Below are 24,938 nucleotides of genomic sequence, written 5' to 3'. Positions count from 1 at the left end.
TTCCACTCTACAGCTAGTAGAACTTCACTTTCACATGCAGCCTCAAAAGTGATGCGCCTTCAGCCTACTATCAAATAAAGCTGTGATACCCTGTTATTGCCTTACAATGGAGTAAGTTTAAGAGATTTGGTGATTAGGCTAGGCTAGGCAATTCGTACAGTGCTCTCAAGGATTTGCTTTGCCATCCTTTTCAGATGAAAATATAAACAATTATAAACTAATGCTACAGAAAAGACGTCAGCCAAATAGATGTGGCAAAAGAAAAAATCTGCGCTAATTATACACTCTCTCCTAATCAAAAACCACCCATGTTTCTCTCCCCATCATCATCTGCCTGCCAGAAGCTGGAAAATTAATTGTTATCTACATTATGGGCTAACAGCAAAAAGCAAACCAAACAGGTTGGGGTAATTATCCCACTTGAGGTTAAGGATACATAAAAATTGAATTTTAAATACCTCCTGCTACCGTGGGATAAAACACGATGCCTCATCGTTAATGCCAGCTAATTCTTCCTCCCTTCTTTGGTACAGAGATAAAAACCCCAATCAATTTTTATAGCCATTATAACATTCCCACAAAACTTAAGACTTCAGTTTTCACGTCTGGGCAGATTCTCAGCCGACAGCCAAGCAATCTGCATGAGTATCCAAGTGCTGTCTTTGCGTTTGAGGAAGAGGTAGAAAGAGAGTGCAGTCCTTTGGTTTTGTGAGTTCTGCATTGCCACCATCTTTTCTGCACTTCTGGCTTGTTAGCAAGCCAAGGTTTGGTAAAGGTAAAGGGACCCCTGACCATTAGGTCCAGTCGCCAATGATTCTGGGGTTGTGGCGCTCATCTGGCTTTGCTGGCCGAGGGAGCCGGCTTACAGCTTCCGGGTCATGTGGCCAGCATGACTATGCTGCTTCTGGCGAACCAGAGCAGCGCACCGAAACACCATTTACCTTCCCGCCGGAGCGGTACCTATTTATCTACTTGCATTTTGACGTGCTTTCGAACCGCTAGGTTGGCAGGAGCAGGGACCGAGCAACGGGAGCTCACCCCGTCATGGGGATCCGAACTGCCGACATTCTGATTGGCAAGCCCTAGGCTGTGTGGTTTAACCCACAGCGCCATCTGCATCCCAGCCAAGGTTAAGGTGTAAGTATTGGTACGTATATATAAAGCCCTTAGTGGCTAGGGACCAGTTTACTTGTGGGATCAGCTTATCCCACATGCGTCCATTCCATCAGTTACAGATTCTACACAATGCTCATTCTGCAGGTGTAAGAAATCAAGTCTTTTTGGTATGGCAGTACTTGCACTTTGAAACTCCCTATTGACATTAGGCAGCTGCCTTTATTGCTTGCTTTGTTTGGGCAAGCCTATCCCTATTGATGAGTTTTAATCTCTTTTATTTTATTTTTTTGTTTTTTATTGATAATTTAATAACATCTTGTAAAGCACTTGAGATTTTACTACAATCATAGAACTGCAGAGTTGGAAGGGATCTCAAGAGTCATCTAGATAAGCACCCTGCAATGCAGGAATCTCAGCTAAAGCATCCATGAGATGGCCACCCAACCTCTGCTTAAAAACCTCCAAGCAAGGAAAGTCCACAACTTCCCTATATCAAATAGTATACCTGAAGGAGCATCTCCACCCCCATCATTCACCCCCGACGCTGAGGTCCAGATCCGACGGCCTTCTGGAGGTTCCCTCACTGCGAGAAGTGAGGTTACAGGGAACCAGGCAGAGGGCCTTCTCGGTAGTGGTGCCTGCCCTGTGGAATGCTCTCCCATCAGATGTCAAGGAAATAAACAACTATCTGATTTTTATAAGACATCTGAAGGCAGCCCAGTTCAGGGAAGTTTTTAATGTTTGATGTTCTATTGTGTTTTTAATATTCTGTTGGCAGCCACCCAGAGTGGGGTGTAAATAATATATTTGTTGTTGTTGTTTTAGCTTTTCCTTGCAAAGATGTGTGCTTTATAAATTATGATCAATGTGAAGCTTTACGGAACTTTATCATCCTATATACATAAAAATTCCCACCACCCAGAACCGAAGCTTGCTCATGTCTACAGTTACGACATGGTTGGCATCTGTCTGTCTCGGGAGAGCACTCCAGGCTTACAGGTCTGGGCTGTGGCAACTATGAACAAGATTAGGCTGGTGAGTTGATTTGTGGGTTTCAGTCACCCTTCATCCCATTTCTTCCTAAGGCCTGGAGAGCATATAATGGGAGTTGAAGTCAAAGATCTGGGAGAGGCAGCGTTTTCCCATCCTGGTTCTAAAGCAAAACTAGTTACTGATGTGGGAGCAGGATTAGTTTCCTAATCGTATCCCACAGCATAAAATGTACTTCCTCACCCTATCCATAAAAGGCAAAGGGACCCCTGACCATTAGGTCCAGTCGTGGCCGACTCTGGGGTTGCGGCGCTCATCTCGCTTTATTGGCCGAGGGAGCCGGCGTACAGCTTCCGGGTCATGTGGCCAGCTTGACTAAGCCACTTCTGGTGAACCAGAGCAGCGCACGGAGCCGTCGTTTACCTTCCCGCCGGAGCGGTACCTATTTATCTACTTGCACTTTGAGATGCTTTCGAACTGCTAGGTTGACAGGAGCTGGGACCGAGCAACGGGAGCTCACCCCGTCACGGGGATTCAAACCGCCGACCTTCTGATGAGCAAGTCCTAGGCTCTGTGGTTTAACCCACAGCGCCACCTGCATCCTTACCCTATCCATACTTGCCCTTAAAAAAAAAAAAAACAGAGAGAGAGAGAGAAAAGAGAGTCCAACATTTTATTTATTTGACTCAAGGAAATTTATAATCTTCTGCCTGCCAAGAACCAGCAGTACAAGCTTGCCACCAGCAGTCTCGCGTGTTCACCATTTGAAAAAGAAAAAAACACCCTAATAGATCATTTGGAGTTTAATTGACAACATGAATTAAATCCAGATCAATTTGCATCCATAGAAATACCACAAAAACCACAGTGGCTTGACAGCTAGAAAGCGATAAGCAGATCTATAACGCAGCTCTGAAGAACGGCCTCATATTCCGGCTTGTTCAAAGAGAAGGAAGCCCTCTGTGAAGACAAGAACGCTGGTTTAAAAGAGACAAGGCTCCTCACACAGGAGCAACGGAGGGAAATGGGAACGGCACTCACTCCTCACAATAGTCTACATTCAACAGGGCAGCTTTCTCGAGTAGAGCAGTTACCATTGGAGGACAAACCGCACCTGCTGTGGGTAAGTGTCAACAGTCTGGTGAATGTTTTACATTTACTGGCAATTCTTAAGAGATCCTGAAGGCATTTCAGACAACGTTGACATTTCCCATTAAGCACCAAACTTTGCTATTAAGCAAGTGGCCAGGTGTCATTCTTGCTTCCGTAATTTTACCATGCACCTGACGTAATGTATGACAAGAACAAGCAAGTCCTTATGACGCACATTTCTAAAATTCCCCACTGGAATGATCTAAAGTAAGAGGCTGTCGGAAATATCGAGCCTGAATTTCTTGACAGTTCCAGTTCAGAAGCATCAGCCAGGCAATTTGCAAGGGTACATGTCATGGCTAAAAATTAGCTGCTGTTTCTTTAATACTAAAAGAACTAAGTCAGCATGAGTCAGCGGCCTACAATGACTCATGCAACCTTTCACCAAATTGTACCTGTGTAGAGTGGTCAATGTTAGTGTTGGGCGTGGGTTGGTTGAATGGTAGAAAGCTGGTTGCGTTTGGTGTGTGTAAAAGCTGTCGGTCGTGGTTGGAGAAGACTTTTAAGAATAAAAGCAGCAATACTCTGCAAGAATACTCTTTCTCAAAGACTCTTTTGTGCCAACTAAGGTCTGAGGACTAGGCAAAGGAGTAAAAAGGAGGTCAGAACCTTTGCTTTTTTCAAACTGACACATCCATTCCAATGTGTTCCATGCACATACATTGTGGTTAACCCAACTTCAGAAATGTAGGTTTGCGAATGCCAATGGCTGTACAAATAACCAGAGGTGTGCAGAATATGCAGAGGTCATCAATAGTGGATTTTTATTTTACCATGCCCAGATCACATTGGTACCAAGCATAGCACAGCCGTGGAGAATATGCAAAACAGACAATGCTCACCAGGTAACATTCACATTCTCCCTAGAGTAATTCCCCAAGTGGCATACAAAATTTGCACACAAGTTGTGTGTATTAACTGAGCAATGTAAAAAGACACCACTGATCGATTCACACATTCTCCGACGTCAGTTGGCAATTACCCATACTGAGCAAAGCCCAGAATTTCCCATCGATTTGCACATACTCTGCACCTTTTGTGTGTAGAACTGCACAGCCATCAGTGCTTATGCACATAGATATAAAAACATTGCCTGCACAACTTGATTACTGAAGGTCTCCAGCTGAAACTAGCCTCAGCTTATAGGAGCTGGGATGGGGGTGGCTAGCCCCCATTTTGGAGGCCTGATCAAGAACCGCCCCCTCCCAGTAATGTTTTACACTCCAACAACCACCTATGAATTTGATTTGGCAGCAGCAAAAATAAATCATAGAATGTATGTGGTGTGATAATCCCCACATCTCAGCTCACCTTCACAGATTGGGGGGGCCTGTGTGCCTTACCTGTCTTCCAGGTAGAGTGGGTGGCTGGCCACACCCACTGCTGATATGCAGACCCCAAAGGATTGGCCAAGGCTGAATGTGGTTCCTGGGCCAGAAAAGAGGAGTCACTCCTCAGGTCCAAGCTGTTATAGATGCAGCGCTTCCCAGAGTCTCATCCAGAAGTTATGAAGAGACATTTGTACTCGTTGAACCACAATACACACACAATCAATGCTGTCTCAATGTAGCTTCCCCCCGCCCCAAGCCACAGGCTACGGCGATTTCTTGACAGGTTATGCTTTCCAAGGGAAAAAATAAAAGCTTTCCCTTCGTACAAAGGCCAAGTTTGACCATGATGATAAGCCGAGAACCCTGGCTTAATATGTCATATTGTGGACCAGCCGGATGCCGCTTGGTGCGATGTCAGAACTAGGGATCGTGGTTGGTTTGTCCCTAACAACCCAAACTTCGTTGCTGGCTTAATGAATCCTGGCTCCTTACAGAGAAACAAACCATGAATGTCAAGCTAAGGGGGTTTGTTTACCTGACTGGGCGACAAGGGACAAGCCTGAATGGCAGGCCTGAAAGTTCAGGAAGGCTTATGAGGCCAAGGATCTGGGCGGTTTGTAGGGATGGAGATTCTCTGGCCCTCATAATGTTGTTGGACTGCAATTCCCATCATCCCTGACCATTGGACCATACTGTCTGGGGCTGATGGGAGTGGGAGTCAAGCAACATCTGAAGGGGCACAAGTTCTTGATCTTTGGCTTATTGGGCAGACGCTGCCACCGAGACCACCGAAATTTAGATAACTCTGCTGTCAAAGGAACTGAAAGCTGCTGGGCTGGTGCAGAATCAATTCTGCATTTTTTGGGGTGGGGGGGAGGGGAAGAACGAACCCCACAAAAAAGAAAAAAAACTTCATTTAAAAAAAAAACAAATACATGCTTTAAAAAAGGTGTCAGTTGATTTGAAACAAACCAGTATCAGCAGTGTGATGGTCAGTGTGGTTAGTTGCAGAGTTCCAAGCGTGAAAAAACAAAACACACCACATAGGGGGGAAAAGTAGCATCCTACATGGAAGGATTTTAAAAATACTATTTTTATGACAAGTACATATTAAGAGATCTATGTTGTAACTCTCAGGTCAAGATCCTTGGAGTAGTTCTTTTAGAAGTGATTAAACTAACCTGGACAGCAACCAGTCCTTGCAAGCTGAAATCGAGCCAGTTGCTATTATTCAACATCACCGCTGAACCCTACTCCAGTATATATGCAGCTCATAAGTATCACAAGTTTTGCTCGTTTTTCAGTGCCTAGTGCCAAGCTTGATACTGCGAGGTGCTAAGAGTCCCCTGAATGCCTTTATAGGAAGACAAGTGTGTTCTCAGCAACCCCGGCAGGATGAAACCCTTTGAAATGTTACTTCCCTTCCGACGCAAGATCCCTCCATAGAAACAAAAAATAAACATAAAAAGATTTCAGATTCATCCCTCCTTCAGACCAGTGCAAACCCCATTTGGGACCCTTCTTAGCACACACAGGAGGCTAATCGTCCCGTCTGAAGCGGCCCTGAGTGGGGCAAAAGAAAGCAGTGTAAACGGGCGTACAGGGCAGGATCCGCAGGGTTATACTCTGTGTCAGGTGAACCCACTGCAAATGCGCATCACAGCTCCTGACTGGTAAAGAACGATTTTGTCTTTCGGCAAGTGGGATTCACGCAAAGCGGGCAACTGAGGGTTAACTGCTTGGAGCAGATTTCGTTCGACTTGAGATGGGAAGAGACCAAGTCTGCGAGGGCCTGAAAAGAAGTAAAATAATATAAAATGTTTTTTAAAAAAAACGAAGGACAAAAACCACAAACATTAGGCTTCCAACAAAAAGGTAAGTGCAAGTTGGTGATCTTACAATTTATGTACATTGTTATTATTGTTGTTGTTGTTGCAAGCTGGGTTATTGATGCAAGGGAGTATCAAAGGCTAAATTGAGATTAAAAACGTATGATATGGAAAATTCCCTTCACAAGATTTTCCAGGTGTGTTTCAATAGACCATTGAGTATCTTGGGCATTTATTAATTAAATGCTTGGGTGGCACTGGTTCCACTGGTTGTGGAAGTCAGGAAGGGAACAAATTGGTGTCAGCCTGGATGACACCACTGAGAAGGCCCTGTTTCATGCACACCCCACAGAGGAGACCCTCTTTAAGCCTGCCGGAACCAAGTTGATGCATCTGTTGCTCTTCAGCAAGTATCCTGAGTTAGTAAATGTTATTTTTTATCTTTTAGAAGGCTATCTGTGTAATTATTATTTTAAGGAGTAGAAAAGGGGGAAATACCAGGAAATTCCAGACTGCCTTAAAGCATCCTGGATTACTTAAACTAAAAGGCTAAAACTAAGCTTCCCTTCTCAGCTGCAAACGGATGGCACTCTGCTGAACTCACAAACGTGAGGAAGGAAGAATTAAATATCTAATACAGTGGAAATTGGAAATATTCAAGTGGTAGGGAAAAAGCTGAACCCCTGTAAAATTGACAAGGATGGGAATCATGTCTGCCATCCCTAACTAGGAGACTGGAGAGACTCAAAAGTGGTGGAATTACCTTGGCAAACAATGGGTTTCCATTAAGGGATTCTGCTCTTCGGATGTTTTCGACTCCACACTGGAGAAGAAAAGAGGGAGCAAATGGTTTAACACGTGGTATCATCTCACTAAGTCCATAGCCCTCAGACAAAGCCCTTGTTTCAAGGATGATGCAGAGAGCAACGGGAATTAATGAGGCAGAATTAAGCCCAGTTCATACGTTACTAGAGCAGTACAGCTTTCCTGCAGTCCAGTTATGGCGAGCCTATGGCACCCCCGGATGATGTGAAACTCCTGGTTCCCATCAACCTCAGCCAGGCTGGCCAACAGCCAGGGATGATGGGAGTTGTAGTTCAGCAACATCTGGAGGGTCATGGATTCCCCGCTGCTGCTATAGTCCCATGTCCCTCCAGCACCCTGGAAATCACTTAGGAAAAATCTGCAAACACACTGTCGGATTGCCAAGGGACTGGGGAAGTGCCCCCCCCAAAAAAAAACCACCAAACCAACCCACTTACACCAACTCTTTTCTGCTACCCAAACCCCGGGATTTTTACCCAAATATGGCTTTCCATTTGCAAACTGCACTGATATTTAGTGCATGCGTCCAACCAACAGCACAGCAGTGAAAAGGGCTGCTTCTATTGGTGGTCATTTTAACCATCACAGCCAACCTGCTATGTCACATGTAGCTGCTTCCTCTCAAGAGGAAATAACCTAAATCCTGGACTGTGTCATCCACTAACAGAGAGCAGGAGAAAACACCAAACACACACACACAGCCTTTCGACTTTAATGTCTAGTTCCTTGGTGTTGCGTTCTAATTGTTGTTAAGACATACACTACCACGCCGTATTCAAAGTTCTTGTTTACATATACAGAGCCCTGAACGCCTGGTGTCCACTTAAGTGTTTTAGGCATTAATTATATACACATCGCTGTATACCAGCCTGACATTTAATCAGATAGAAATACTTCCACAAATGAGGGCAAAATCTCAGGGGTTAGTTTGGGCTGAAAAGTTGGGCTGTAAACAGACAATACGTAAAATATAACCAAGTATGGTGGCACCTTAAAGTCGAATAAATTTCTAATGACATGAACTTTCATGGACTACATCAGAAACGCCATCTTGAATTACAGGTACAGACTGAAACACGGTTGGGGGCGAGGGATTATTCTACACCAACCTTCGCCATCCTGGTGCCTTCAAATGTTTTGTACTACAAAAGCCAACAGGCCCTGGCAGGGGAACCTGAATAGTGAAGGGTGCCAACACAGAATCGCAGAACCTACCTAGGTAAAGGTAAAGGGACCCCTGACCAATAGGTCCAGTCGTGACCGACTCTGGGGTTGGGGCGCTCATCTCGCTTTATTGGCCGAGGGAGCCGGCGTACAGCTTCCAGATCATGTGGGCAGCATGACTAAGCCGCTTCTGGCTAACCAGAGCAGCGCATGGAAATGCCGTTTACCTTCCCACCGGAGCGGTACCTATTTATCTACTTGCACTTTGACGTGCTTTCGAACTGCTAGGTGGGCAGGAGCTGGAACCGAGCAAAAGGAGCTCACCCCATTGTGGGGATTCGAACCTCCGACCTTCTGATCGGGAAGTCCTAGGCTCTGTGGTTTAACGCACAGCACCACCCGCGTCCCTTAGAACCTACCTACCTACCTGTCTTTAAATCACAATAATACTTCATGCAGGCGGCTTCATGCAGGCGGGTGTAATCCACAAAAGCTTGTGCCGCAATGCAATCTGTTAAGTTTTTAAGGTGCCATGTAGATCCTCTGCTGTTTTTGCTGCCAGCAGATAAACACAGCTGCCCTCTGGAAACAAAACCTACAGCCCTATTTTAAACATGGTTACACAGAAATAAGCATCATGCTACAAGAAAGGAGATTTCTTGACTAAATATCAGGAAAAACTTTTGACAGTAAGAGCTGTTGGGACGGTTGAACCGTCTCCCTCCGGAGGCTGTGGAATCTCCTTCCTTGGAGGTTTTTAAGCAGAGGCTGGATGGGCACCTGTCATGGATGCTTTAGCTGAGATTCCTGCATAGGGTCCCTTCCAACTCTACAATTCTATGACTCTACAGTGGTGCCTCGCAAGACGAAATTAATCCGTTCCGTGAGGCTCTTCGTATAGCAGTTTTTTCGTCTTGCGAAGCAAGCCCATTGACAGCTTAGCGGATTAGCGCTATTAGCGGTTTAGCAGCTTTTAGCGGATCAGCTGATAAGCGGCTTAGGGCTTAGGAAAAGGAGGAAAAAACCCCGCAGGAACTCGCAAGACATTTTCGTCTTGCGAAGCAAGCCCATAGGGAAATTCGTTTTGTGAAGCGCCTCCAAAACGGAAAACCCTTTCGTCTAGCGGGTTTTCCATCTTGCAAGGCGTTCGTCTTGTGGGGCACCACTGTATGTTTATAACGGGATCTGCTTTCTATTAAGCAGGCTTAAAGCCTTCAGCCTACAACTGTGCAGAATGACAATGAAAGCAGAACAGTTTACCTCACTGGCTAAGACTTGCGCGTATTCGATGTCCAGTTCGTAGAGCGTTTCTATGTGGTCACTAGTAAACGCTATTGGAACCAGCAAAATATTCTTCTTTCCCCTCTGGCAAAGCCCTTTGATCGTCTCATCCGTCTGGGGACCCAGCCAAGGCATAGGACCAACCTAGGGTAAAGGAGACACACACACACACACACACACACACACACAGAGAGAGAGAGAGAGAGAGAGAGAGAGAGAGAGAGAGAGAGAGAGAGAGAGATATTACATTACAGTGGTACCTCAGGTTACAGACACTTCAGGTTACAGACTCCGCTAATACAGAAATAGTACCTTGGGTTAAGAACTTTGCTTCAGGATGAGAACAGAAATCGTGTGGCAGCGGGAGGCCCCATTAGCTAAAGTGGTACCTCAGGTTAAGATCAGTTTCAGGTTAAGAACGGACCTCCAGGATGAATTAAGTTCTTAATCTGAGGTACCCACTGTATTAAGTTGTGATTCAATATATACACCACATTTTAAAGCAGGCGTGGGGACACTTTTAAGCTTTGTGGGTCAGAACCTTGTCAGGATCTACTCTCACAGGCCAATTCCGACAGCTGAACAAGCTTATTGCTAACTGTTCTGCGGGCTTTCACTGGACAGTATGCCAATGATGTCAATAAATGAAACAAAAATATACCTTGGACTGCCACACAAGCCTATACGGGTTGGAGTAGTTGAGTTTCTCCATAACCCTCTGAACGGTTGCTCCCACCTCTTGTGGGTACGGATCGCCACGATTAACTACCTATGGGACAGAAAGGGCAAGTTAGCTAAAACAGCTCAATAGTGGTTAAAACAAACACTACAAATGCTCCCCCTACACTATCAAACCACCGCAATTAGTCCAACTTTGCAGCAACACATGCCAGTTAAAGGGTTCCCCTTACTCATAAGGAGTCCCATCAGATGCAGCTCCAGCCTAAGCCTAGAACCAATTGTTTCTTATAACCAATAAATTATGGCCCCTGTCTGCACTATATATGTTTAAAGCAGTATCACGCCACTTTAAACAGACATGGCTTCCTGCAAGGAATCCCGAGAAATGGAGTTTTGTCAAGAGTGCTGAGTGTCGCTAGGAGACCCTAATTCTCATTACAGAGCTACACTTGACAGAGAGGTTCAGCAATTCATTCCACTTCCTAGGGAGATACAGTCATACCTTGGATGTCGAACGCAATCCATTCCGGAAGTCTGTTCGACTTCCAAAACATTCGGAAACCAAAGCATGGCTTCTGATTGGAAGCCACATCAGACAGTTCGGCTTCCAAAAACAGTTCACAAACCAGAACACTCACTTCTGCGTTTGTGGCGTTCGGGAGCCAATACAAGGCACAAGGCATTTCAAACAGATGCAATATGTTATCAAGGGATATTTTAAAAAATAATTTCTAGTGGGTTGTTCTTCCACTGAAGTGACATTTGTGCCTTCAAACCCCAGACAGCTTAATTCAGAACTGCAGTATTGCAACTTATTTTCGGTGCTAAAGAGAAACCACTAGATGGCACCCAATTTCCACAGATCACAAAAATCCCTGTGTGGTGCGGGAGAATGATAAAGGAAGAACCCAGCGTTTCTGACACTCTACAGACAGACATAATTTTATTTGTGTGCCGCCTTTCCGCAGTTCAAACCATGCTCAAGGTGGCTTACAACATGAGAAAACAATACATAACCACAACATAACAAAAGTAGTCATGAACAATAAATAAAACATTTTGAAATGCACAACCAAGCTGAACAATTTCCATATACCATATTCCATATTTTTTGCTGTATAAGATGCACCAGATGCACTAGTTTTTGGAGGAAGAAAACAAGAAAAAAAAATATTCTGAATCTCAGAAGCCAGAACAAGAGGGATCGCTGCGCAGTGAAAGCAGCAATCCCTCTTGCTGTTCTGGCTTCTGGGATAGCTGCGCAGCCTGCATTCGCTCCATAGGACGCACACACATTTCCCCTTACTTTTTAGGAAGGAAATAGTGAGTCTTATAGAACAAAAAATTCGGTAAATCACAAGATCTAAAATAAAGATACAACAACAGCAGCCCCGGCCAGGAGTTGGTTCAACAGCCTCAGCTTTTGTAGCTGGAGTCAGTCCGAGCTCCACCCTCCCAGGCCAGGTGGAAAAAGCTTTGGAAATGGATTGCTGTTACTCACAGACATTGGCAGAGAGTGAGCAGAGAACAGAATAACTACATCTTTCCTTTTGTCGGGCGGAAATAAGTCCAGTTCCTTCTGGATGTGGTCTGCAAAGCACTGAAAAGCAAAAGTTGGAGAAATAAAACACAAGTCCAAATATCAGCCTCCCCAATCATGACAGTGATCCTCAAGCACAGCTGAGAATTTGAATGCATTTTTAATAATAATATTATCCTATGTTACACCAAGATTTTATTCCAACCTTTCTAGGCATGCACTAACTAACAATTATGCAATTTAACATAAGAATAAAACAAAAAAACGATTATAGAATATGGGAAAAGGCTCCAAGTAAGAATCCTGACCTATTCAGCTATCTATTTGTTTCACAAGTACAGCCTCAAGCTCCTTGAGGAACCTACACGTCAGAGAGATCCTATCAAGTGTTTCTCCCAACTTGGGGTCCCTGGCTGTTGTTGGACTACAACTCCCATCATCCTGCTGGCTAGGGATGATGGGAGTTGTAGTCCGACAGCAGCTGGAGACCCGAGTTGGAGAAACACTGTCCTGCATCCTTGCCCCCACAGACCTGGCAGGTTTCTGCTACTCCTCGCTTTGGTTCCCACCAAGAATTCCGTACCTGAATGAGAAGGGGGTGTGTTGGCCACCTGTCAATTGTGCTCCACTTCATCTTTGGTTTATCCCCCTTTTTGTCATAGTAGCGATAAATAGCGTTTAAGCTGCTCCCTGAAGGGGAAAAAAGCAATGAGCCCATCAGAAAGGCAAAAAGAGCAGAAAAGGCAAGTTGTGGTAAGGAAGGAGGGGATACGGGGACTCTGCAAAGGACGAGTCCCCTGCTAGATCAGACCCAAGTTCCATTTAGTCCCTCACAGTGGTCAGGTTGGTGTTGCCAGGAAGATACGCCGCTCAAAAAGGACATATTATTCTTGTTAATTATTACTGTTACTGAATTTACACTGCCCAAGTGGCTTCGAAGCTGTTTACAAGTATAAAGACAGCTACCAGAAAATGTAAGCACACGTTAAAATACACAAGGCAATTACAACAAAACACTGAAACAGACACACACAATTAAAATGAGCAATAAAACAAGACCTTAGCATTAGCAAGTTAAGAGAGGAGGTTCGGGGGAGAGCGCATGTAATGAAACATGTATTCAAGAGCCGGCGGAATGCCAATACTGATGAGGCCTCTCGTATTTTAGCAAGGAGAGCATTCCACAACACGGGTGGTACCAGTGAAAAAGGTCACCTCCATGTTGCCACCAGCTAATAATTTTTGGGCTGTGGCACAGCTAAGCAGGTTCCACATTCCCCCTGCCTATTGTTCCTCAGAAACTGATATTCAGTGGTTTCTAAACCATTTTTAAAAAATCAAGTTTTGATTATCATTTTCTTCTGCACGTCCACATCTAAGTAAAAACATACCTGCCTGGCTGCTCGCTGACATAGCCGCCACCTCACTTTCACATAAAGCAAGACCAGCATGAATTGTGCAATGAGCCAAAGGAGAAACTTGTACAGTACTGCTGCTGCTGCTGCTGCCCAAGTAAAGCTCAAGTGGCAGAGCACTTCTTTGGCATGCAGAAGGTCCAATCTCTGGCAACTCGAGGCAACACTGAGGGGAAACTCCTGGAGAACTCGTGTTGGGGTTCTAGCAAGCCTAGGTGCTAGCACCTGACCTGAGGCTGCTAAGGTGCAGAATGGACTGCAGTTACGCAAAATCAAGAGGAAGACTATTTATTTTGATACTACCTTGCGTATTCTTGGCATAGCTGTCAACCTTCCCTTTTTTTGTGGGAAATTCCCTTATTCCAGTGCCATTTCCTGCTACTATCCCAGATTGTTAGATATCCCGTAGACTGTTCCCAGGATAGGTGAGGCTGCTGATCCCTTATTTTCAAATCTGAAAGTTGACAGATATGATTCTTGCTGAGGCATAGAACAAGCAGATTCCCAGAGCTGGCCCCTGGATTAGACCAAGGCCTGCCTTTGGAGGCCGGGCATTGATTCTGTACTCCAGGTACGAGCTCACCTGTGGTGGAGCAGCTGTACTGTGGGTACTGTGTGAAAGCAACAGCCCGTTCAATGCCATCCTCCTCCATCTCTTCAATGGCTTCCTCCGTCAGAGGGTGGACATAGCGGAATCCGATGTAGTACTTATGTGGCGCTGGAAACAGAAGACAGCTGGTCACCTTATTCTGTGGAGCAACGTGATCTAAACATTATGCGAGGCAGCCTTTCGCTACCCTGGCCCCCGCCAGATGTTTTGGATCACACACGTTGATAGCAAAAACATTTGGCGGGTACCAGGTTGGTGAAAAAGCTGGTGTAAACATTGCCTGTGCCTTCCAGTTGCAGGAGCGCCTGCACTGTGGTCTTTTCTGCCTTATTAATATTTTTAAAAACAATAAAGAGGGGGCTGGACTAGATGACCCTCGGGGTCTCTTCCAACTCAACAATTCTGAAAGGCTCTCCGAGTGGTGTATTTACAACAGCGTTAGAAACTGAGATATGAAAGCCAGGAGCTAAAGGGTACCTTAAACCGAGGTTATGGGTGCAACAATGGAATGTCCAGGCACACTAATACAAAGCTGAAAATGAATGAACTGCAGCTAAAATATTATGTTCATTTTTCACGTGGTCTAGTCCTTCCCCTGCCCACCCCCCTAATATTCGTGAGAGGGTCTCTTCTCCAGTCTTCAGAGAGTAGCTGGAAGTGGGGAGGCAGAAAAAGGTCCTCCTTTCCTTCCATTCTGCAGTTTTAATCTGAAATCTTAGATGAGGTACTGCGCCCAGAAACTGCTCGCACTAATGAAATTCACTGTCGCAAAATGCACCTAGAACAATGGGAGTTTCGAACTTACACTAGAGGGTTTGTGTGTGACCTAAATCCTCAAACTGGAAAGAAAACAAACCCAGCTGGTTTGCACATCTTTTTAATAGAACAGGAGCACTTTGGGCAAACATCATAGCAACTCCCAACGACCCACTAAATTGGTACAGTGGTACCTTGGGTTAAGGACTTAATTCGTTCCGGAGGTCCGTTCTTAACCTGAAACTGTTCTTAACCTGGAGCACCACTTTAGCTAATGGGGCCTCCCGCTGCCACCGGAGCACGATTTCTGTTCTCATCCTGAAGCAAAGTTCTTAACTATTTCTTGTTAAGAAATAACCCATTTCTGGGTTAGCAGAGTATGTAACTTGAAGTGTATGTAACCTGAAGCGTATTTAACCCGAGGTACCACTGTATTTTGCCCAATAGGAAACCTTGACAGCTGGAAAGGAGAAAACAGACCAACTAACCATTTTAAACAGAACTCCAAGGAAGCAAAGACTTCCATCATGTTGGAGTCACAGAGTTCAGCATGCTTCCAAGAAGTGTTGTTCCCCTTTCCTACCTGCTTTGCACTTATCTAGCAAAAAAACAGTAGCCCGCAGCCATGGCAGAAGCAGAAGAGGCCTGCCTGACATAATAGGAGTGAAAGTTAAGATGCAAAGGATGTACAAATAGATAAAAGGCAGGGCGGCTTTCACTGGGAAAACCAGGCTGTAAAATCAGAGGGAGTGATGAGGTCTGACAGGAGCAGATAAGGCTCCCTAAACCATTAACTTAATGCTCCCAATTCCCCAGCCCTTTTAAACACACTAATTTTACTTTTTTTAAAAAAAGCCAAAAGCTACTGACTTGCCTGACAAGGCGAGGGAGTGTTGGAGACTAGCCTTCAGATCTTTTGCAGTGTGCTTACTTGTGTCAAGAACACGATCTACATGCGCTAGTCTAATTACCGCAGTTCGCACATGCAATTGCTGTGCAACGCACATCAATCTTGTGTCCCACGCTAGCAGGTTTCTTTTAAAAGCATTGTGCTTGCGGATACCAAAGTTCCGCCTGGTGGCTTTGATCCAGAATGGCTGGTTGACCCATCACCGGGTCAAGAGATGGACAGGCAATATGCATGGTAACTAAGCACATCTGCGTCTGGGTCTGCCGATGGGGAGAATTCAGGTGCAGTTGCAACTTGGTTCAACCTGTTCCATCTCTCATAGAACTCTGGTTATTTGGGTGCCTGACAAATGGACCATTTAGAGAGTTTCTGATAAGGTTCTCATTTTGCCAGACAACCCCCGGCGCCCTCAAGTCGAGCAACTGTCATCGGCCCCACCCAACACTTGCAAGGTTCCTCCCCTGAGTTCAGGCTGGATGATAAGGAAGGAGTAACGGTTTCGGTGGGAACGGCGAGCCACACTCGGATCTGCTTGTGTTCAGTATCAGCGGCCAGGGGGACTTGTTGGAGCTGGTTCAAACATGAACAGGCAGCGTTCTGGCCGTGCTACACCCTACTCTTTCTTTGAGAAGCATCGCTCACTGCTCCTCACAACATCCGTTGGATGTTTGCCATGAAACGGGCCGCTTAACGCAGCAACTATACCGCGGAATTTGTTAGCTCTGCATATTAGGCAGGTGCCTTCTGCATTTACCGGGCAAAGCACTGCTCCATCGAGCTCAGTGCTGTCAATACGGACTGGCAGCAGCTCTCAGGTTTTCTGCAGGGGACATTCCCAGCCCGACCTGGAGATGATGGGGATTGAACCTGCGGCCTTTGGCCTGCAAAGCAGATGCTCTATCACTGAGCTACAGTGGTACCTCGGGTTACGTACGCTTCAGGTTACATACGCTTCAGTTTACAGACTCCACTAACCCAGAAATACTGCTTCAGGTTAAGAACTTTGCTTCAGGATGAGAACAGAAATCGTGCAGCAGCAGCAGGCCCCATTAGCTAAAGTGGTGCTTCAGGTTAAGAACAGTTTCAGGTTAAGAACGGACCTCCGGAACGAATTAAGTACTTAATCCAAGGTACCCCTGTACAGCTCTTTCCTAGAGGGCTTTGCCTCTGGTTATAACTATTATTATTATTATTATTATTATTATTATTATTATTATTATTACCCTGCCCATCAGAGTGGAGTGGCTTCCAACATCTATAAAAACATAATAAAACATTAAACAACTTCCCTATACATTGCTGCATTCAGATTTCTTCTAAAGGTTGTACAGTGGTACCTTGGGATGCGAACGGGATCCGTTCCGGAGCCCCATTCGCATCCTGAACAGAACGTAAGACGTGCGCGGGTCGCGTTTCACTGCTTCCGCGCATGATGTCATTTTGACAGTCTGCGCATGCGTGAGCAATGAAAGCCGGAAGTAACGCGCTCCGTTACTTCCAGGTTGCAGTGGAGCGCAGCCCGACAATACTTATCCTGAAGTGTATTTATCCCAAGGTACGACTGTATAGTTACTTATTTCCTTGACGTCTGATGGGGGGGCATTCCACAGGGAGGGTGCCATTTCTGAGAAGGCCCTCCCGCCTGGCTCCCTGTAACTGCGCTTCTCGCATTTTAGGACACGACAGTGGTACCTCGGAAGTCAAACGGAACCCATTCCAGAAGTCCGTCCAACTTCCAAAATGTTCCAAAACCAAGGCGCAGCTTCCAGTTGGCTCCTGCAGCCAATCGGAAGCCATGGAACCCACGTTGGAAGTTCGGGTTCCAAAGAACGTTCGCAAACCGGAACACTCAGTTCCGGGTTTGCGGCGTTCGGGAGCCAAAACATTTGAGTCACAAGGCGTTTGACTTCCAAGGTAACACTGTACATTGATTTTTTCACATGCACCGCTTGGAGGAGAATATTTTTCTTGGCTGTGCGCCATACAAATTTGTGCAGTTTTTTTTAAAGAAGTATTTGCAGGACATGCCTAAAGGAAGGACTCACGTACCAGAGTGAGGAGACATTTCATCCAACAGCTTCACCATGCCTTCTCCTTGCGTAGCAGTCCATTTCTTAATAGGCGACCCTCCACCAATCCGACTATACTGTTCCTGGATTTTGGGCGTCCGTCGCTTGGCAATAAAAGGCGCCAGCTTACTGAAATGTCGAGAGACGGCTGTTAGCGCTAGCAACCTCACTTTACCTCCGTCCCGTTCACCATCATAAAAAAGGTTTTTGTTTTTCTAACCAGCATCTTGTTCGATAATAAGAATAAGAATAATTTATTATTTATACCCCACCCATCTGGCTGGGTTTCCCCAGCCACTCTGGGCGGCTTCCAGCAGAATATTAAAATACAATGTGTCAGAGCCACCCTGGGTCCCAGCTCACAAGAGACCAAAGTCCAGTCCAAGCTATATACAAAAGGTTTTATTGAAGATCATTGTCGTCATTACATCCAAACTCCGTGGCTCCGCATCTGTTACCCTTAGATGTTAGAAGTCCCCTCTGAGTCCGTCCCTCCCCTGCACCAATTTAAGAGGCTTGTACTGCTCCACCTTTTCCTCTCTTTCCTTTTCCGCAGGGTCTTCCTGCCCCCCTGTCTTCCCTCTTTCCGGGACTCCCCAGAGGCTGAGTCTTCTCCCGCCTGCTCCCCCCTCCTTCGTGCTTTGGCACCAGGCTCCTCCTCAGAGCTCTCCTCATTTCCGCGCGCCTCTATATTTGAACTTGGCGCGCGTACGTTGCCTCTGACCTTCCTTTCTACAGTTACGCTGCTCTCGGTACTACACTCCTCCCTTTCAGGCAGGACGTCTTGCTCCGAACTCCTCCCCCTTCCTCCTTCCTGTCCTGCTCTTTCTGACACACTGGCAACTCCCCCCCCTCTACTCCGTTCCGACGGGGGAGCTGGTCCCGCTTTGCCACTCCCACTGGGGATTCCCTCTTCGTTCCCCTCTCTCTGACTGATTCCCTCTCTATTGCCCCTTGGCCTGACCAGGGGGGCTCCCTTCTGGGAATCCTCTGATTCGCTAGACGGACTTTGGGACAACCTCGGCTCGTTGTCGTCCTCTTCCTCCTCGCCCTCGCTCTCTGTCTCCTCTCTCCCTCCAACCCTGACACAATGATTCATCAAATATTAAAAGCTTCCCTAAACAGGGCTGCCTTGAGATGTCTTCTAAAAGTCTGATAGTTGTTTATTTCCTTGACATCTGATGGGAGGGTGTTCCACAGGGCGGGCGCCACTACCGAATAGGCCCTCTGCCTGGTTCCCTGTAAACCTCAGTTCTCGCAGTGAGGGAACCGTCAGAAGGCCCTCGGCGCTGGACCTCAGTGTTTGGGCAGAACGAACGGGGTGGATACGCTTCTTCAGGTATACAGGACTGAGGCCGTTTAGGGCTTTAAAGGTCAGCACCAACACTTTGAATTGTGTCCGGAAACATACCGGGAGCCAATGTAGGTCTTTCAAGACCGGTGTTATTTGGACTCAGTGGCCACTCCCAGTCACCAGTCTAGCTGCCGCATTCTGGATTATTTGTAGTTTCTGGGTCACCTTCAAAGGTAGCGCCACATAGAGTGCATTGCAGTAGTCCAAGCGGGAGATAACCAGAGCATGCACCACTCTGGCAAGGCAGTCCATGGGCAGGTAGGGTCTCAGCCTGCTTTCCAGATGGAGCTGGTAGACAGATGCCCTGGACACAGTTTGCAGATTGAGCCATCAGCAGCTATGCACATGTTAGCACACCTGGAAACCACCGACTGGCTGGCATGGCATGGAACTGCAAGCCAGCGTTTGCAGGAACTGAAGGCACCGTTTCAATGTTACCAGATATATGCAACACCACACAAGGTGTCAAATACTTTCTACTTACCTGCATCACATTTAAGTCAGCTAATGAAAATTCCAAACAATGCAGGGAAGTCAACCATCACCCTTCATGACCAAAAGACTGCTCAGATTTACAGGTGTTTTAATCTGCTTTTAGCTTATTGCTAATTATTTTACAAATGTTCTAAGTACCGTATTTTTCGCTCTATAGGACACACTTTTTCTCCTCCAAAAATTAAGGGAAAATGTGTGTGCGTCCTATGGAGTAAATACAGGCTCCTTGGCTTCAGCGAAAGCCTCCGAAGCTTCGGGGTAGCTGTGCTCCGCAGGCTTCGGCTTCCTTTCGCTGAAGCCAGGAGAGTCTTGCTTTCCTGGCTTCAGAAAAGAAGGAGAGCTGCGCAGCGCCCCTTCAGCGAAGCAGGAGGAGAAATGGAAGGGGCTCCGTTTCTCCTGCCGCTTCGCTGAAGGGGTGCTGAGCAGAGAGGAGGAGATTATTTTTTTCTTGTTCTCCCCCTCTAAAACAAGGTGCGTCCTATGGTCCGGTTCGTCCTATAGAGTGAAAAATACGGTAGTTGTTTTTAACTGCTTTTGCCAGTCATTTTATTGCTTTGCTCTCTTCATGAATTGCTTTAAGGGTGTGTGTTTTTAAACAACAATCAAATGGTGTATACATTTTATGAAACAATAAAGAAAGAAAGCCAGGTGAAGAAAGAAAGAAAGAAAGAAAGAAAGAAAGGAAGGAAGGAAGGAAGGAAGGAAGGAAGGAAGGAAGGAAGGAAGGGTTCCTAAACCTCCCAAAACAGCAAGCAACTCAGCACGACTTCTGGCAGACCGAAGCACTAAGCCTTACTTTTGGACCGGTAGAGTCATCAGGTCTCTGTCAAGGAAAAGCCTAAGAAGAAAATCATGGACGTCTCCAAGTGTCTCTGGGCCTCCCATGTTTAACATCAAGATCCCTGTTTTAGGTTTCCTATAGGAAAAAAGAGAACAGGAGGATAAGTTTAACACATCAATTTGAAATAAAACAAGGGCTGTTGCCTTCCACTTTCCATTTTTTGTTTGCTTCTTATTTGGCTGACTGTGAGATATTTTAACCTGGGAGTAACCAGCAGGGTGCCTGTTACATAGTGCTGGGACTACAACTCCCAGCATCCCCCAGCTACTCCTGTACCCCCAGATATTGGCCATGCTGGCTTGGGCTGATGGGAGATGGAGTCCAACCCACGCTTGGAAGGCATCGTAATGGGTGCCCATTTTAAATTACTGTTGTTTTACTGAAACTCTATATTGAAGTTTTACATTTTATTTTACGTCCAAATTACTTCGGAAAGGCCTTCTCCCCTTCCCCACTTGAAAGGTGGCCTAGAAACGTTGCAAAATAAATAAGTGCCACCAGAGAAGAAGTATATTAATAGTGAAATTATTATTAAGCGCTAACTTAAAATGATTTTTTATTCATAACAAACTTAATAATGCAAACACACTAGTATTTGGCAATAACAAGTGTTACTTTAGAAACACAATTTACAAAGACTCATAATCTAGTCTCTAGAAACTTGCTATAACGTGAAATAATAACAGGTGTAAATATATGAAGCAAACTACTAATAATTATAAATAGCAGAATGTTGGCACCCTATATATAAAAATGAGCAAACCAGTGATATTTTAGGGAGCAGGCTAGCAGGCGCAGCCAATTACTTATATCATAGGAGCCTCCACAACACAAAACACTGTTGCTGTATGTAGGTTTTATTTTATTTGTTTTTTATCTTATATTTTGGAAATGTACATCCAGAGGTTTTTTCTTTAAATTTTTTTGGGGGGCCCAAGCTATAGCTTGTTTAGCTTATATGTAAACCCAGCACTGAAGGGAGGCATTAATATTCACTCCTCATCAGCCAACGGGTAACACTAGCTTAACAGGCACCAAAATCCTAGCCATTTTAATTTGTAAGCAAGCCTCGCTGTGTTCCAATTGGGTTGACTCCCTGTTAAGGGTATGCACAGCCTGACATTACTTTTAAATGTTTTCGCAGGGGTGAGAAGGTTGCTACCCTCCAAATATTGGTGGCCTGCAACTCCCCTCACACCTGTCAGCTATGCTATCCAGGGCTGATGGGAACTGCAGTCCACCAATATTTGCAGAGCTGCAGGGTCCCCTGCCCCTGCTGTGAAAAGCATGTAATTTCTCTCAGGTTCTACAGTTTAAACTACACCCATATGTAGAGCTTTATCAGTTCCTGTGCAGATGAACCACCCACACAACAGCTCCCTACCTCTTTTCAGGTTGGGCCTGAGGCTTGGTTTTCTGGGCCTGCGCAGCTGCCGTCGCTGCTGACTGACATCTCCCTTGTAGCTGGACTCTTGCCCGACTGCAGCCATTGCTTGCTGTGACTAGACAAGAGCAAGGGGAAAACAGAACAACCCACAATTAGTTTATTACTTGATTTGTTTCTTCACAATGCGGTATTTCGTTCATTCAAAACCCATGAGAAGCTGCCTTATACGGAGTCAGATGATTCATCCCCACCAAGCCCAGAACGGTCCACAATGACCTCCAAGAACTGACCGTGGGGCTTTCTCCATGCATAAAACGGCCTCTGTCACTGAGCTATGGCATTTCCTCGAAAATGCACACAAGGATGCAAATGAAATCGGAAAATAAACACAACAGAAAATCCCCCGATTAGCAGGTGTCAGGCCTTTAGGAAAAAATTAAGGACTGGTTTATTTCACTCTACAGTTGTTAAATTTAAGCATATTTCTAGGGCCATTTCTAGGGCTTTTCTTGTGGGTTTTTTCTGTCTCCGCAATGCTGCCTACCCACTTAGTGATACCTGCACAATGGACATACTTTAGCAATCTGTTGTAATATGGTGCCTTGTGCAAGGTCAAAACTTGACGCCCCCAAACGGAGCTTCTCTATTATGGATCTTCTCAAATTTGCCTATAAAACAACAAGGGCTGTATCTGCAGGCATTTGACTTGTCTAAAGCAGGGGTCAGCAAAGTTTTTGTGGCTTGGGCTGGTTCACGGTCCCGCAGACTCCGCAGTGGGCCGGAGTGCGCGCACACACAAACAATATTTCCAGCGCTCCTTCCGGTGCGGAAGAGGGGTGCGCAGCTTCCCATTGGCTGCAGGAAGCCGGCTAGTGTTGCGGAAGGCAGTCTCCGCTCTGCTCCACGCCGCTTTAGTGCGGCACACAGGAGCCAACCGAGTGGTGGGAGTCCATGAGCCGGTTAAACGACCCCCATGGGCCGCTTATGGCCCATGGACCTTAGGTTGCCGACCCCTGCTCTAGAGCTTGGGGAAGGGGGGGAACCAACTTCACAGCTGACAACAGAAGTGCAAACTGCTCACCTTCACTTGTAAAGCTGCAATACTTACCTTCATAATCCAGTATCACACTTTCAACATTTTGTGTTTTGGTCAGTGTTAGAAACTGGGATATGAAAGCTAGGAGCTAAAGGACACCTTAAGCCTAGGTTATGGGTGCAATAATGGAATGTCCGGGCACACTAATACAAAGCTGAAAATGAATGAACTGCAGCTAAAATATTATGTTCATTTTTCACGTGGTCTAGTCCTTCCCCTGCCCACCCCCCTAATATTCTTAAGAGGGTCTCTTCTCCAGTCTTCAGAGAGTAGCTGGAAGTGGGGAGGCAGGAAAAGGCCCTCCTTTCCTTCCACATTGCAGTTTTAATCTGAAATCTTAATCACAGTACTGAGCCCAGAGCTCAGAAACTGCTCACACTAATGAAATTCCCTTCTGCAAAAAGCGCCTAGTTTCGAACACTGTTTTTGGTAAAAACTTTTCATCAGTGCCCATTCACCAAGGTTGTGCACGTGAGAGACTGTGCTCAATTCTAGCCTTCAAACGTAAGTGACAGCGATAATCATATATGCAAGTTTGGTATGAAAGCCTTGAAATGGGCTTCAAATTCAATTATAGGGGTTAAATTGGCAGCTTTGGTTTTCCCTCCCACCTTTTAAATATTTTTTATTCTGAAAACTTGGGAGGCTTCCCAACATGCTACAATTCTTTTGACATTCACCACCTGAGTTTTCCCTGAAAGGAAAAGATTATACCTAGTGGGGGAGGGAGAAAACCCACAAATTCCATATTTTAAAATGAGCCTTGCAACATCTAGCTGAGAGGCAGGTCAGCAAAAACTGCAGAGCTCTTTGGTTTCTTAAAATGTTGACAATATTCATTCCACAGTATTTGTTCCTTCACCCTAAGGTTCCCTGGATGGGTTACAGCACCATAAAATACAGCTATTTTAAAAAACCCCACCAGATTAAAACAGTTGCAATTATTTAATTTAAACTTAAACACACCCAAAAGTGAAACGGTTCCAAGCAGAACAACAATCAAACTCCCTGCAGTTTGCCCTTTCCAAACTCCCTGTTTCCCTGATGCTGCACGCCGGATGCAAAGCCCTCCCGACGTGGTGCTAAGCCCTTTACGCAAACTCTCCTCTCCGGCGGCCACGTTGTGCAACAAGATCTCGGCGTCAGCAACACGGATCCCCTTTCGTTTTCGCACCCAAACCGACGATCGCTTGCACAAATCCAACCGCGCGCACTTTAGCCTTACCTGGGAGGGCTATATAGTCCGCGCGTGCATTCTGCGGGTCTCAGGTGGGCATGGATTTTTAATTTTTAAAAATAGTATCTCCCTTTTCGCTCGCTCAAGTACAGTACTAGCCTTGCTTTGCTGATCTATGCAAGGCGTGCTGAAAACCCTTTTCTATAATTAAAAAAAGAACAATTCTTTTGCCCGGTTTGTTTACCCTGATTCCGCGTAAAAAGTTGCACAGGATTGCGAAAAAGCGGTTTTCAGTGCTGTCACTTTAACAAAATCAAAAAGCAATGCATTTGATAGAAGTCCTTATATAAGAGAGACGCCGGACAGAGCCCTCTGCAACATGCTGCTTGCATAACGCCGTTTTTCTCTTTCCCACCCCCGACCCCTCCAGTGACCCCCGGAGATCGACCTCCGCAGCAAAAGCGCATCTCTCGCCCCCCCCCCCCCGGGAAAGGAAAATGCAAGAGCCTCATTTCTTTCTCTCTAGACTGATGGGAAGTTCATTTCAACCCAACACCAGCCAGCCAGCAAAACCCAGTTAAAAGATACTCTCCCATTCCCCCTCTGCGGGGTGGGGAGAATCCTCTTAGTAAGGAAGAGAGGGGGAAGGAAATAGGCATTGCAACGACCCTTGGGAGAAAGATGCAGCCGGTTTGTTCACTTACATGGGTACAAGGCTCGGTTTGCAGCTCTGAAGGCAGCAGCCATGTTTGTGTTAACTAAATGCATTCCGTTACTGTGCAGCAGCCCGAGCGGTGCAGTTCCTTCCTCGAGTTAACTGAGCTGCTTTCTGGCATGCCTTCCCTGGGAGTCTCGCCCACACCGGTGGGTTTGTTTTAATCTCTCCAGAAGCACTTTTGGCTCGCCAGCCAGAGGGGCG

The 24,938-nt window shown here is 45.9% G+C and overlaps 1 protein-coding gene across 3 annotated transcripts; it reads right to left on the bottom strand.

The window, feature by feature from the left end:
* Nucleotides 1-2,765: 2,765 nt before the first annotated feature.
* FECH (ferrochelatase) lies at nucleotides 2,766-24,938 on the bottom strand. 3 transcript variants are annotated; one of them, XM_081881589.1, is made up of 11 exons: nucleotides 24,724-24,938; nucleotides 21,744-21,861; nucleotides 20,315-20,434; nucleotides 17,650-17,798; nucleotides 13,908-14,042; nucleotides 12,493-12,599; nucleotides 11,871-11,969; nucleotides 10,350-10,457; nucleotides 9,668-9,832; nucleotides 7,182-7,241; nucleotides 2,766-6,381 (listed from the first exon to the last, which is right to left on the bottom strand). In XM_081881589.1, the coding sequence occupies exons 1-11, from the start codon at nucleotides 24,785-24,787 to the stop codon at nucleotides 6,247-6,249; spliced, it is 1,260 nt and encodes a 419-aa protein (XP_081737715.1). In that variant the 5' UTR covers nucleotides 24,788-24,938; the 3' UTR covers nucleotides 2,766-6,246. The 3 variants fall into 3 exon arrangements, with proteins under 3 accessions (XP_081737715.1, XP_081737716.1, XP_081737717.1); XM_081881590.1 differs by having other exon boundaries at nucleotides 21,744-21,855; XM_081881591.1 differs by lacking the exon at nucleotides 24,724-24,938 and adding an exon at nucleotides 24,068-24,370.

Source organism: Podarcis erhardii (genome assembly GCF_964252035.2).
Source record: "Podarcis erhardii genome assembly, chromosome: 11".
NCBI classification, from domain to species: Eukaryota; Metazoa; Chordata; class Lepidosauria; order Squamata; family Lacertidae; genus Podarcis; species Podarcis erhardii.
Note: the sequence above shows the minus strand (reverse complement) of the source record. Positions and strands in the feature narration are given on the sequence as shown.

What these genes read in the sequence shown, in the direction of transcription:
- FECH (XM_081881589.1), bottom strand. Translation starts at nt 24,787, where the DNA reads ATGCATTTAGTTAACACAAACATGGCTGCTGCCTTCAGAGCTGCAAAC. An exon ending in GTACAGCTGCTCCACCACAG is followed by an intron (nt 12,600 to 13,907) that starts GTGAGCTCGTAC and finishes TTTCCCCTTCAG; the next exon opens with GGAGCAGCTTAAACGCTATT. An exon ending in CGCAAGTCTTAGCCAGTGAG is followed by an intron (nt 7,242 to 9,667) that starts GTAAACTGTTCT and finishes TTTCTTCTCCAG; the next exon opens with TGTGGAGTCGAAAACATCCG.